Raw genomic sequence first — 14,622 nt, 5'->3', positions numbered from 1 at the left:
ACACATAAACAAACATAACTCATAGAATCAACAATAAGAAATTCTAATGTATTGATACAGTTATAACTATTACATTTTTATTGTTAAATTAAGTCATGTGGCTAGTCATCACACAAAAGCGGAAGTAGGGGAGTTGAAGTTCTAGGACGTGTTCAGCCATAAAACTCGCAGAAACACATTTCATTACGACATTTCAGAGATTTTCAGAGACCCGCCATTGTGCTACTGACTAAACTTCCAGTTAACTTCAAAACAAGACTAATGGAAGACCAGGAGAGATACTTTTGTTTTGAAAAGTGGATGTTTGATTACTAGCTTGAAGCCGGTCCCAGGGCGATTTTACGTTCCACTCGCAATGCATCATGGGGCGGTTGAGTATGACTAGTCTGCCCACTGTGAATACTTAAAAAATGTCCAGATACTGTATAGTACACATACAAGTATTTCTTGCATACTCAATCTTTCCATACTATCTAATGTGAACGCACTACACACTTATTTTGACGTCAGATTCAGTATGAATAGTACGTTAGTATGTGATGATTTCTAACACAGCCCAGGACTCGCCTCACATGTGCAGAGAACAGCTGATACTTTCAACACCTTGGTTTGGTTCGGTTTGCGTCAGAATGAGAGGAAAACACTTTTGCACTATACCGTACAATGTGAATATGATTTTCAGCCAAAAGCAGTAGAGTGAACAAGTCAAGTCAGTGACTCTGGCTGCGTCCGAATAGTCCCTATCCCTATCTCCTTTCCTATCCACTGTTCCTTCACTCCCGGAAGTGTTTAAGTGGTGGCCGTGATAAAAAGCGTCCAAGTTCTCTTTAAGCTCAGGAAAAGAGGCTCAATGCTTCCTTTTTTTTTTAAACTCCTTTAGCCTAGGAAACACTGATGCATCCTGTACCAAAGGAGACGAGATAATGTTGACCCACAATTCCAAAAGGGAAACGCACACCCGAGCGCTGACAAGTAACGGAGATCATGTAAGTTACCAATGCAATAATATGCCTTGAACAACTTTAAATAAATAATCTAAAACCCATATCTTATTATATGTAAGACTTATTATCAGATTATAACTGACATGAAACTCTGTGGTTCTAGAAAAAGGGATAATTTTTAGCCACATTATGTTTTATTCAAAATAATTCACATTTGTGAGTGGAAGGTGAGTGTGAGCAATTATTCTCAATGTGACGTTCTTTTAGTTTCACTTTTGTTCCTCGTAGCCATGGTAGCCTCTTTTCCTTTGATTTACATTCAAACCGTGTGATTTTTTTAGATTATATCAGTGGAAAGTGTTATAAATGTGCTTTAGTCCATTTTTGGAAATTTGTAGTTTTTTCACCACGGCAGACGTCACTAACCTTCGCGGCCGTCAGATTATTATGTCACCTAGTGGAAGTGCGTTTGATTGTCCAAGCATTGGCCGTTTCCTAACTCCTCTCCTAACACCTTTCCTTAACCCTGTGCCGTCATCCACGGGGTTATGGAACAGTGGATAGGAAAGGAGATAGGAGGGACAATCAGATGCAGCATCTGACTCACTTTTCTTTAGTGAATCCCGGAGTTTTGTGTACGTTTGTGCGTTCCCTGAGCTCAAACAGCCATAGCCATCTACATCCTGCTAAACATGTCAAAATATCATTCACATTGTATGTCAGTGTAGGAAACAAATCTGCAGAAAATGTGTGATAATGTCATGTAAATGCTGCAGGTGACGCAGCAGGGTAACTCTGCACTGATTTCATGACGACTCACGATTGATTAAAGCCTCCAGCCATTAGAGGGCACTGCAAGGGAAACTAGAGATGGATTAACAAGTATCAATGGGGCGTAAATACACTAACAGCTATTTAGCTGTATTAAAGGTAACATGCAAACACCTGTGTTCACTGCTTACCCCCAAGTTCCACTGAAAGCGTAACTACAGCGCAACAACAACGAAGCTGATACGTTTCCAGTCTAGTCAATGTGTTATTAACGACTCCATCAGTCCGGAGCCCTCCGCAACAGATATGCAGACACAATCAACTGTTTGTATGGACTTTGTGGTTGTCTTTACATTGACTACAACTCGCTGTATCGCGTGACTTTATGTGTGAATTCGTGAGATCTCCTGAGTCCTTGCACTGGGAATTGACAGACAACGAAGCAGTTACACAGTAGGGGTTTCCCAATCCGATATCAGACAGGAAACAAATATCGGATTTTATCGGGCTGCGTCTAAAATCTCAGGTATAAGCGCTCCGATAAATTTTTGACCCCGCCCTCAGTTGTTCCTACCATATACTGACTGTAAAAAATAACTGAAGGGAAGTTCTCTGTTTGAGTAACACTTGAGCAAGCCTTTGCTAACATTCCACACCACAAAATAAGTAATAAAAGTATGTATGATTCGTGCTGATATTGTATCGCATCAATATCGGTATCGGCCAATAAGCAAGGCTGCAATATTGGTATCGTATCGGAAGTGAAAAAGTTGTATCGGGACATCCCTATTACGTAGAGGAGACGTTACTGAGTAGTAACGGTGCACATCCAGTGGAAATCCGGTGTTATCCCATTCTGAAACTGCAAGCTGCCTCAAAGGTACTGAATCATCCAAAGGCATCCCGCCTGTTTGAAAAGCACTTTGTAAATAATAACTTCAATTAGCAAGAAAGATAATTAACTTAAATTAAAAAGGTAGGAAATGTTTGAGTTGCAATTTGAAACACTTTATTTTTCTTAATTTATTACAATTCCTAAGATAACGTCTTCCCATTTTACCAGCCACAAAATAACAACTTTTAACTCATCGAGAAACATGAAACATTTTTTGTTGTGTAATATTTTACAAAAATCCAATTTGCATTAAAAAAAACACATTTGTCACGATGTTTCAGTGAAAATAAACATTTAAAAATGGTTAGTTTTAGGGCTGGGCAATATATGGAGATTCGAGTTTTCTATTTACACTACATTGAGGGGATTTGGTCACAATTCTTGTAATATTTCTGTCGGAAAGTGTCTTAATGTACTGATTTAAGTGGCCGGTGACTAAATACAGTGAAAAAATAGCCAAGACTTTTTTGTACTAGTTTAGGCTTTCAAATAAAAAACAAAATGGACAAGATGAAGCAACATTAATGACAAAAGCAAAGCAGTCACAGCCACAAGTCGTCTGACTAGCCTCTGACAGGTGTGCAGTGTGGCCTCAATGGCTCAGCGGGAGCATCTATTGTTCTGCAACTATTCAAGCCTTTTCCAGGAAAGGTGAACCTGTGACGCAGGGTTCAAACTTTTGCAGATAGTGTAAAACGTCAACAGGATTCATGTCAGAGAGTACCACGCAAACTGTAATCATCATCTCCACCATTCTAACAAAGAAAAGAGAGGAATTGCATATCATCCCATCCAAGCCATCACTGGCTGACTGAGTATTCATCGACAGCGCCACTAAATTATGAAATCAGTGAATTTCTGCCACTGGCCTCCTTAAGCTGCCGGATAATTAGTAATCATCACAAAGCAAGAGGACGGAAATACTCCATTCTTCTCTGCTGTCAACTTTTTATCTCCGTGTCCGCTCACACAAACGGGGTTCCCACTCTGAGCCAATTGGCTGAATCAGGCTTAATAACAACCTGACAAACTCGCCCTCCCCCAGGCACAAAAGGGAGGTGTCATTTCATCAACCTATGGTGACCCCACCAACGGGTAAATAGTCTTTCCGAAAAAGAAAAAAGAAGACTAAGGAGAAGAGGGGGAGAAAAAAAAACATGTCACTGTTGCCGCCACATCATTAGATTCTCAGTTTGTCTTCGTCCGTTCCCTCCTTTTAATCGACTACCTGCGACGTCGTGATGCGGTTCTTGACAGAGGAGCGAGGTACAAATAAGAGAGGAGAGAAATGGAGGAATGGAAACACAATCAGCGGTGATGATTTCATTGGTTATTTATAATCAGATGAGGCTAAGGCCTCGCGGGTCATTACTTGATTATCCATCTTGAGGGGATTGTCAAGTTCTCACTCCTCAGAGATTTTACCCGCCTACGCATTGTGGTCCACCCCCCGCCCCCCCTCCCAACACCGCCACTGCTACCTTAATGATCATCTCACATAAACTCAACTTTTAGCCAATCTACTTTTACTTTAACCTGCTTATTCCACTGTAAAGTTTCAGATTGAAATCTCTGTAACTTCACAGGTTTACAGATTACGGTAAGAAATCATTGTGGGGAGACAAAAAAAAAGCTCTTTTTACATTTTTTAGAGTCAAAACGTGTTACCATTTTGTTTTTACCATTGCTTTATTTTATTTTGAATTTGATTGAGTATACGTTTAAATGGTTTCGCTTTCACCAGTGCCGTACAGACAACCCCCCGGTGCTATTGGTACATTTACCGGAGTACACGTACGTTGTGTCTTAGGGTTAGGGTTAGGTTATAACCCAATATTGCAACAATTTTTAGGGTTAGGTTTAGGGTAAGTTTTGGTCTTAGTCACGTGACATAAACTGGCCAAATAGGGGAGCTGCGTACGGATAGAATGTCGGTATATTGATACGGCAACCGTACGAATAGCTACTGTCTTAAAAAATTGCCACAAAAATAATTGTATGCAGTCAAATCTTCTGACAACACCAAAATAATTTTCCATTTGAAATAGTTTAGATTGTGTTAATACAATAATGTTATATAGATACATATGTATTGTACAGTATTTTAAATGTTTTTACTGTTGGGTTATTTTAGCATGAATGAAAGGCTTTGAGTCTTTTTGACTCTAATAAGTTGTGATAATTATGCATTTTTGAAAACTCATTATTTAAAAATATTTAGGAAATCCACGTAAGATAATGATCCTGTGAAGACAATACAGCTAGCTATTACATGCTGTTATTACAAGTGTAACAGTAGTAAAGAAGTAGATTCAGAGAGTAGAGCAAACACATTGAATCAATAGAGGGGAAATTAAGAGTTCCCCCTCTTGTGACAGATGCATTTACCAACTCAGACACAAGAGGAATGACATAAAAGACAGATGACAGACATGAGAATAAGAGACTCTTTATAGGAAAGTCATCCAAACACATGTCGCCCCAATCATGTCATTGTTGGAGCTGTCCTCTGCTCTATCTGGACAGCCGTTTAGCATAAAAACAGAGGTTTCCCCCTCTATTTGCCTCTACACCCTTCGGCGCTCGCTCCTTTTACTACATATCTTTCTCTGTTCTTTACTTCTCAAAAAGTTGCTTTTGAGTTTTTCAAAGAGCGCGGTGCCATTGAGCGCCAACAAAAGCCAAGGATAGCTGACTATCGGGCCCTGATGAGGTCCACTCCCTCATTACCCGGCAGCAGAAAACATTTGATGCTTTTTTTTTGTTTGGCCTGGAGAATTGACCAGGACTCAAAGAAATGCAGGGTGGGAAGGCTGAAAAAGAGACGAAGGGAGGGGAGAAAAGGGGTTCGTGGAGAGGAGGGGCGGGGGGGGGAGGTTGTTGTTCATTCAGCCATGTGTGTCTTGCAGCCTTGTGTGGAGGGACAGATGAAAAGTGGGAGGAGGGTGAAAGGGATAGAGAGGTCGAGAGAGAGGAGGACAGGAGAGAAAAGAGGGAGAGAGCTTAAAACATTGCCTTTATGCTGGCAAGTTCTGGATGACTCTTCTGACATCAAAGTGTTTTTACTAACTGGGGTGTGAGTGCATGTGAGCGAGCTGGGGGGAGTATCTGCTGAGTTTATTCTTTCTTGAGCAGTCTGGGGGTGGGGGTGGTGGTGGTGGTGGTGGGGGGGGGGTACGTGACAATGTGAACACCCTAATTACACCTAATGATCTATTCCCTTAAAGTGTGACTGCCTTTGGCCAGCAGCAGATTGTTCTGCGGGGTCGTTCTCACAACCTTCCCCTGCCTCGGCTGCTCCTCTTGGGGAAACATCCTTTGAGTTAGAGAGGCCCTGTCTTTTGTGGTCCGGGACCCCACTGGACCCCCCAAACCTCAACTCCTCTTGAGGTCCGTTGGCCGTAAACAGAACCAAACTGGAACAAGTGCAGGCTGTGTCCCCCCATACCTGGCCACCAGGGTCAACAAAGATGAGGTTCCACAAACTCAACAGGAAGTGCTGCTTCTTTCGAACCAACCACAAAACGACCTCCATGACCATCTTCTAAAATGAAACCCACCACTCTGAAAGCTTGCCTTATTCCATCAAAGGTAACACACTTCAACTTTGTTCCTCTAAACCAGACATGGGCAACTGGCGGCCAGGGGCCAAGGTGTGGCCCTCAGGCTAAATTTTTGGGGTACTAAAAGCAAATCCCCTAAAATTATAATTCAGGAAGTTACACAAAAAAACACACAAATTCCCAAAATACACAAAATGACTCAAACAACTTAAAATGACAACAAAACCACACGAAACAACAGATTACAGAATAGCTCCAAAGGCACACAAACTGTTCACAAAATTAGACAAAATGACAGGAAAAACATAAAACAACAACAAAAATACAGAAAGTGACCCCAAAAATGCACAAATCGACAACAAAAATGCAGAAAATGACAAAAAGGCATCTTATTTACCCCCGTAATAATGCTCTGATTGGTCAATATTCTAAATGCTGACATGAATGTTGATCATGTGATCCTCGGATCAGATACAATCATATTTGTGCTGCACCCACTGTGTAAGTCAGTAAGTAAATAAAATGCAAGCAGCAAGAATTATAGCAATAGTTCTGCAACAATTCAGCCAAACTGGGTCAATACACGAGTTAATTGGATTTTTACATCCAAAAGATTTAAATTGATTTTTAAGTTAAAAAAAAAAATACTTAGGGTGATCATTTCAGCTTTTTTCACACAAATAAAATCAAATATGTGTTTGTATGCTTGCTCCACTCGTCGTTTTGCACTGAACACTTTACCTGGGGAGGAACATACCTCTCACACGTCAAGGTTTCACTTCATCTTTTGGTCATGTATAAGCAGGCTGGATCAAAAGAAGTTCAAAACAGGGAGATAGACAGAGACACTCAAAGTTGCCTTGGGCATGTTGTTTTCCTCTTTTCAGTAGCTTTGTGCGCAACCGCAATCTAGTGAGCGCTGGGAAAATAAAGTGACTATTCTGTTTCCGAAATACAGAGACCTGACCTTGGGTTAGTGAAGCTAGCGAGCAGAAAGGGGTGGTGGAAAAAAATAAATAAAGAGCAGCAATGGAGGGGTTGAGAGAGGGAATGAGTGATGAAAAGTGGAGCGGAGAGGGAGGACAGTTTGTTAGCGGAAAAGAGTGTCTTGGTTACAATACTGACAGTCCATTAAAGAATGCCCTAAAACCCTGAATTTTTTACCAAAAGCTGAGCTTTGCCAATGCTACAAAGAAGAAAAGATGTTTAAAAAGCTGAAATGGAGTCCTCAGAGATGCTATGATTACTAAAAGAAAAATCACAAACCAATGTGATATTGTGGGGAAAAAGCAGCAAAATAAGTGTTTGGGTTGATTATAATTTAAGACTGTGTTTGTCCTATAGCTATGTCCTTTCTTCGATATAAGAAAACTTCCTCTGCAGGCTGAGGCGCTAACTCCTATCTAATCAGAAGTCAATAGTTAAAAAAAGATATCAAGTCAGGCGGACAGAGGTGGCAGATTAACCTCTACCCCCACCAGTTCAGGTGAAGAGGAGGAGAGGTCAGAGGCTATTTTCACGCATTAACACCCTCATTTTCTCCTGCGTTCATTAGAGACACTTTCTGTGGCACCGCATGTGAGAGCATTCTGCACCAAGGCCCTGCAAGCATTAATTTAATCTATTAAGGGTCAGCTGGTGAGAAATGTGACCTCCTTAAAGCACGCTTTAACTTTACAGAAAAGACTGAAGTTAAGAACGTGCAAAAAAAAAAAAGACCTGAACCTTAAAAAACCAGATGGCTTTGAAAAAAGGAACATGGGACCCTGAAAGAGAGGAGGTGGTACGGGGCACAGAGGGACAACAGGCATTCAGGACCCCGATGAGGGAGGATTAGAACGGGTGCTGCAAGGTATGACATTTGTGTGCATATGTGTGGCCATGTGTGTGTATGTGTGTTTTTGATTAAACTGTGGTGATCATGAGGAAGTAGCGGTTCTTGTATTTACACTTTATTTTTTACAGCTTGTTCAAAGGTGTAGTTACGCAATGTTGAAAGCGATCAAGATTTGAGCTGGCAAGACCTCCGCTAAGCTCCACCCCTTCCTCCTGGAGGCGACACATGAAGGCATCTGATTGGTTCATTCCATTCGGAAAGAATGGCAAGGATTGGTAAGCAGCTACTGAGGTCCGATTCTTTTTGTTCCTTGTTCTGAATACATAACGTATAAACTACTCCCGGGATTATTTCACCCAGAATAACATAAAGGGTTGACTATATTTAATGTAGCTGGAAATTCTTTCTGAAACCAATGAAAGTATTTGACTTAATTATGAACATTTTTCTTTCTCTTTGTTTATTTTAGTGTTTTTTCTTCTTATTTGTAATATTTGTTGAGCCTCTGAGTAAATTTCCCCTGGGATAAATAAAGTATTTCTGATTCTGTAACAAATTGATGATGACCCAGGTGTGCTCCTCTTATTCAGTCTACTTTAGGGGTCACTAACTTTCTGAAACTGAGAGTTACTTCATAGGTACTGAATATTCCGATACGTTACTGGTTTGAAAAGCACTTCCTAAACACCAAATGTTCACGGTTTCACTTTAAAGGTACAGGCCGCAACTCTCAGATCCCTCTCTCCCCATCCCTCCCCTCTGCTCTCTTGCCCTACCTCCAAACTTTCCAAAGCCCCTCCCTCAGAGGAGCTAACAAGCTAACATTAGTCAGACAGCAACATCACAGTAATATAACATGCACTGTTAAAAGCATATTACTGCAGCGCTTCTCTCTATGTGCACACACCTCAGCAACAGCAGCAGCAACGCAGTGTCACTTACAGCAGCCACATGGAGGCTGCCGTGCGCACATTAACAACACATGCACCGCAGAGTTCTAGTGTAACAATTACAAATCAAACATAATGTAAATCAAGCAGCAGTAATTACCTTTCAAGCAGAAAAGTCACAAATTCCATGTTCTACTCCTCCACACCATACACTGTAAAAAAGACGGCGCTACAGCCCCAGGAAAATGGTGGGGCCTGTGAGCATCAGCTGTCAGACAGCCCATCAAACACAATTCTGGCTCTGATTGGTTCTTTTTGCTCGGTTGCGGTGCATTCTGGCAATCTGCCAAAGGCAGCAGGAGCAGCAGGGGGGACTCAATGAGTCTGTTTTTCTCACACAAACTACTAGTTTGATGTAAAGCTGTCCTTATATAGTGACACCTTTAGCAAATATGACAAAAGTCACTTTTATAAGAGTTGCAGATTGCACCTTTAATTCGAGGGCAAGATAAACTTAAAAAAGTAGAAAATTTTTACGTTTGAACATGCAACACTTTATTTCTCCTAATTCATTCAATTGTTTCATTACAATTCAAACAAGCCACATGATGCAGCTAAAACAAGGGCAGTAAAAAGCCATGGGCTCTATCAGCATGCCTGCAGGCTGGTGATGTCACTGACAGGGTTTATTCAAAATTGCTCTCACAGCCATTAATGGGGATTTTTTTTTTTTAATGCAGGCGGGGGCTCCTGTCCATATCCAGTCTATACTATAAAATCTAAGTGACCAAGTGATGTAAGAAGCCACCAAACATCATAAACAACCATTCTTAGCCAATAGAAAAATTAGATTTTATATGTAATAGCTGGTTTTCAACCATATAGAGGGCAGTCACTCTTACATTTTTAAAACAAAACAACCAAATTGTAATACATTGACTAAAATGTTGGATCAGATCAATCAACAACACTATTTCATACTGAAATATATTTGCTTTCAACATGGATTTTGTTAAAAATAATAAAATATAAATCAGAGATTAAGCTATATAGCGAGTTCTTAGAGTTAAAGATTAGATCCTTTTCAAAATACTTGTGGTCGCATTTAACTTACATTTAATTTTATTTTGAAACTTCCATTTTCAATTTACATACAATGAAAAAATAAGTAAACAAATGTCTAAAGAATGAAAGATCAAATAAAGAAGTGAAGTTCAATTCCTATAAACAATTCTACAAAAGTCACTGTCCGCACAGGTATCCTTGTAAAAAATGAAGGAGGTATGATAGATGATGGTAATCTAATACCACTTAGTCAGTGAGCCACATGATTCAAGTAGCAGTGAGTGGTGATTTTCTGTAATCCAGTCAAAAGAGATGCTTCATGCTGTGAGATTGACTCAACAGAGTCTCCGCTAAGCACTGTTGAAATCACAGGTCACAATAAAACACTATAAAATGGATTCAGGTTCAATTATGGTTAACACAATAAATTTTTAACTGAACCCCAACAAGCCCCCATGTGAAATGTTCCTTTCAAGTTAGTCGTATCCTTAAACTAGTGTGTGATCTATGTTAGGTGTACTAATCAATATTCAAACACTTGTAGATACTGTATGTACATTTAGTTTCACAACTATTTGTTTCCCACTGTCCATTTTTAAAATGCAAGCAGTCCGATCACTGAGCTCATCCCCATTTCTCCCGTTCACGTTACCTTTAGCCACTCACGCTCTTTCCATATTTTGCAAGCTTTCTATCTTTGAGTCTCTCACTGTGCTGTGGCATGATCAAAGACAGCTTTGTGACACTGTGCAAGGCATCAAGGAAGCAAAAAACATCAAACCCCTAAAGAGCAACTCGCACAAAGACATGACACGGAGGAAGAGAGCTACACATGCACATTTGGGAACGTGTGTTTGCGAGGTAAACATAGGAATAAATTAACAGACAAAAAAAAAAAGCTGGATGACTTTGTCTCTACCTTCAGCACGTCGATGAAAGGTTGGAAGGTGTCTCTCTGAAGTCCGTTTTTGTACAGATCTGAAAAGAGGAAGGGAGGGCCTGTATTAGAGCTGCTGTTTAGCCTCCAAATAATGTCATTCCCCTGCCACAGATTGGCTGATAAAGTGGCTATTGATGAACTGAAGGATGGGTGGGGAGGCATGACAAAAGGATAGGGACCAGGGGAGAAAAATGGATTTCTGTACCGGCAGCGGCAACAACATAAAATTCATTACATTCCCAAACAATAGTGGCGAGAGAAAAGACTGTCGCCTTTTCAGCGTGGACAATGTCCACAGCAGCTTGCTGAATAGAGGTTTCAATTAGCTCGGCTGGAACAAATTACATCTGAAGTAGCATCCCTGATAGACAGATAAAACAGATAGGGATTCACACACAAACAGAGACAAAGACACACGCACATGCACAGAGAAGCAAACATTGCAAGGTTTAATCTCTGCAGCTGCAAATGCAAACAAGAGACAACGAGAGTTGTTGATGTTTGGGTTCTAGCTAACTACAGTAGGGCACAAATATAAATAAGGCTTTCTTCAAAACTCTGGTAGTGTAATAGGACGTGAGTTGGTTGCCACCCGTCCTTTAAAATATAGAAACATCTTATATTAAAATATAAAACAACGCATCCTTTTAGAACCAATACAGAATGCACTTTGTCCCGTATCTCCATCCATCCATTTTCTTCCGCTAATCCGTTGCCAGGTTGCGGGGGCAGCATCCATATCAGGGAGGCCCAGACTTCCCTCTCCTCGGCCACTTCATCCAGCTCTTCCGGGGGGATCCCGAGGCATGCCCTGGCCAGCCGAGAGACATAGACTCTCCAGCGTGTCCTGGGTCTTCCTCGGGGTCTCCTTCCAGAGGGACGTGCCCTAAACATCTCACTAGGGAGGCATTCAGGGGGCTTCCTAAGTAGGTGCCAGAGCCACCTCATCTGGCTCTTCTCAATACGGATGAACAGTGGCTCTACCCTGAGCCCCTCCCGGAAGACATAGCTTTTCACCCTATCTCTAAGGGAGAGCCAAGCCACCCTACAAAAGATTTTAGGCGCTTGTACCCGTGATCGGTTTCTTTCGATCATGACCCAAAGCTCATGACCATAGGTGAGGGTAGGAACATAGATCGACCTGTAAATCGAGAGCTTCGCCTTTCTGCTCAGCTCTTTATTTACCACGACGGATCGGTGCAGACTCTGCATCACTGCAGACACCGCACTAATCCCCCTGTCGATCTCTCACTCCATCTTTCCTTCACAAGACCCCGAGGTAATTGAACTCCTCCACTTGGGGCAGGACCTCATCTCCAACCCGGAGAATGCACTCCACCTTTTTTCGGTCGAGGACTATAGACTCTGATTTAGAGGTGCTGATTCTCATCCCGGCCGCTTCACACTCGGCTGTGAACCGATCCAGTGAGAGTTGGAGGTCAAGGCTTGATGGAGCCAACAGGATCACATCATCTGCAAAAAGCAGCGATGCAATCCTGAGGCCTCCAAACCGGACCCCCTGAACGCCCTGACTGCGCCTAGAAATTCTGTCCGCTCTGGCGGAGTCCAACCTCACTGGAAACGAGTTCGACTTACTGTCGGCAATGTGGACCAGGCTCTGACTCTGGTCGTACAGCAAACGGACAGCCCCTAAGAGGGTCCAATACTCGTACTCCCGGAGGACCCCCCACAGGAATCCCAGAGGGACACGGTCGAATGCCTTCTCCAGGTCCACCAAACATGTGGACTGGTGCGCAAACTCCCATGCACCCTCGAGGACCCTGCTGAGGGTGTAGAGTTGGTCCACAGTTCCACAACCAGGACAAAAACCCCATTGCTCCTCCTGGATCTGAGGTTCAACTATCCGGCGGACACTCCTCTTCAGTACCCCTGAATAGACCTTAACGCGAAGGATGAGGTGTGCGATCCCTCTATAGTTGGAACACACCCTCCAGACCTCCTTCTTAAATAAGGGGGCCACCACCCCGGTCTGCCAATCCAGAGGTACTGCCCCCGATGTCCAAGCTATGCTGTAGAGTCGTGTCAACCATGTGGGGTATACAGCATAGCCATGCATGCTGATGAATAGTTGACTTAACTGGCATACCATAGTTTTGTATGAAGTAAAGATTGACAGTGACTCGAGATATGATACTTGCCGTGACGTGCAGTCAGGGTAGGCAAGGTAGGTAGTCCCTACCCAAGGGTGAATTGATATTTTGATTATTTGTTTTAATTATAATATAATTATAAATTATTTATTTTTCCATTTCCAATAGCCTACAGTACCTATAGGTTTGAAAGTGTCAGCATTTTGTGCGTTTCATAGCCCAAATTACTAAACATCGCTATTTCCTGGAACGGCTGCCGTCTCACTCCGCTGTAAGGCAGGAGGAGGCCATGCCCCCTCCCAAAAGCACACGGCTGCTCTGCCTCTGTTCCCATAGCGTGTTTTTATGTGTTTGTGCATGCGTAGTCAGTTCCCTAAGATGACAACCATTTACGTCCAAAGGCAGCTCTCTATGCCGTGCTATGCTAAATGCTATACATAAGTTCACAGTGCATTAGTGAAATGATATCACACTGCTGCTATGTTCTCTAGCTAGTGGGCGGGATAACACTACTGTCAGGATGACAGCGCTAGAGATGATAGAGAAACTTTTTTTTGAGGAAAAATGACAGCTTTTAAAAGATGGAAGACCAACACCTGAGTTACCAGACCTTCAGCAAAGGTAAGGTCAGAAAATATTTTATAATTTTCACAGTGAATGGTACAAAAGGAAGGATATGCACTGCCGTGTCATGAGATACATCTTGTTGGGAGAATATTGAGGCAATATTGAAAAATTGTTTATGTTTCTTTAATGGTGTTTTACGATGTTGATTTTGTTAGATGGCTAAATGCTTGTTCATGTGGATCTTGTTGGGTTTTTTCTTTCTTATTATGAATTTTATATTTTGATAAGCGCATTGAGATGCCTTTGTTGTAAATTGCTTTATACAAATAAAGTTCATTTGAATTGAATTAACACTTGCCAGCAGAAACGTTTGAAATTGTCATCGGTGGTCTCGATTTGCAACGTGCCTACCCAACCCTAGTGGTCACGGCACGTCACTGGATATTTGCAAAATATTTTCATGATATATATACACTGCCATTCAAAAGTTTTAGAACACCCTAATCTTTCCAGTTATTTATTGCAATTCAAGTCGTGCAAGTCCAGTAATTAGCTTGAAATGGTACAAAAGTAAGTACTGAACAAATAACAAAAAAACTGAAAAATAATGTACATTTCAGAATTATACAATGAGGCCTTTTTCAGGAAACACAAAGTGGGTTAACAATTCAAAGCTGTTCTGCAGCAATGGAGGTTGAATCAGCCTTGAAAGCTGGTGCTACCAATTCCTACAGGTCTTCCAACTTTTCTTGATTACCTACAACCCCCTCTGTCTGCATAAAAATTACATCATTTGTATGCACGGAGCCACATAGACCTCGCGGATGTGTCAAGAAAAACAGCCTTAACTCCCCGCTTCCACCTTTTGGATTTCCAAAATAAGTTCACCCAATGCACTTGCACAGATGCAACCACATGAAATTTTCAATCGCACGCACTGAGAAAATAGTTGCATATGCGGCCAATTTGCAAATCCGTTGCACATGCTGATTTGTTGTGAATTTTTCAAAATGTTGCACATTAGAGGCTTCCTCTAGCG

The 14,622-nt window shown here is 41.7% G+C and overlaps 1 protein-coding gene across 1 annotated transcript in view; it reads right to left on the bottom strand.

The window, feature by feature from the left end:
- The window catches only part of afg1lb (AFG1 like ATPase b), a 41,948-nt gene that overhangs the window by 8,044 nt on the left and 19,282 nt on the right, over positions 1-14,622 (bottom strand). The window contains exon 7 of the mRNA XM_028439798.1: positions 10,885-10,943. Coding sequence (XP_028295599.1) covers positions 10,885-10,943 — 59 coding nt within the window. The remainder of the gene's footprint in view (positions 1-10,884; positions 10,944-14,622) is intronic.

This window comes from Gouania willdenowi, chromosome 24, assembly GCF_900634775.1.
Source record: "Gouania willdenowi chromosome 24, fGouWil2.1, whole genome shotgun sequence".
NCBI lineage: Eukaryota > Metazoa > Chordata > Actinopteri > Blenniiformes > Gobiesocidae > Gouania > Gouania willdenowi.
Note: the sequence above shows the minus strand (reverse complement) of the source record. Positions and strands in the feature narration are given on the sequence as shown.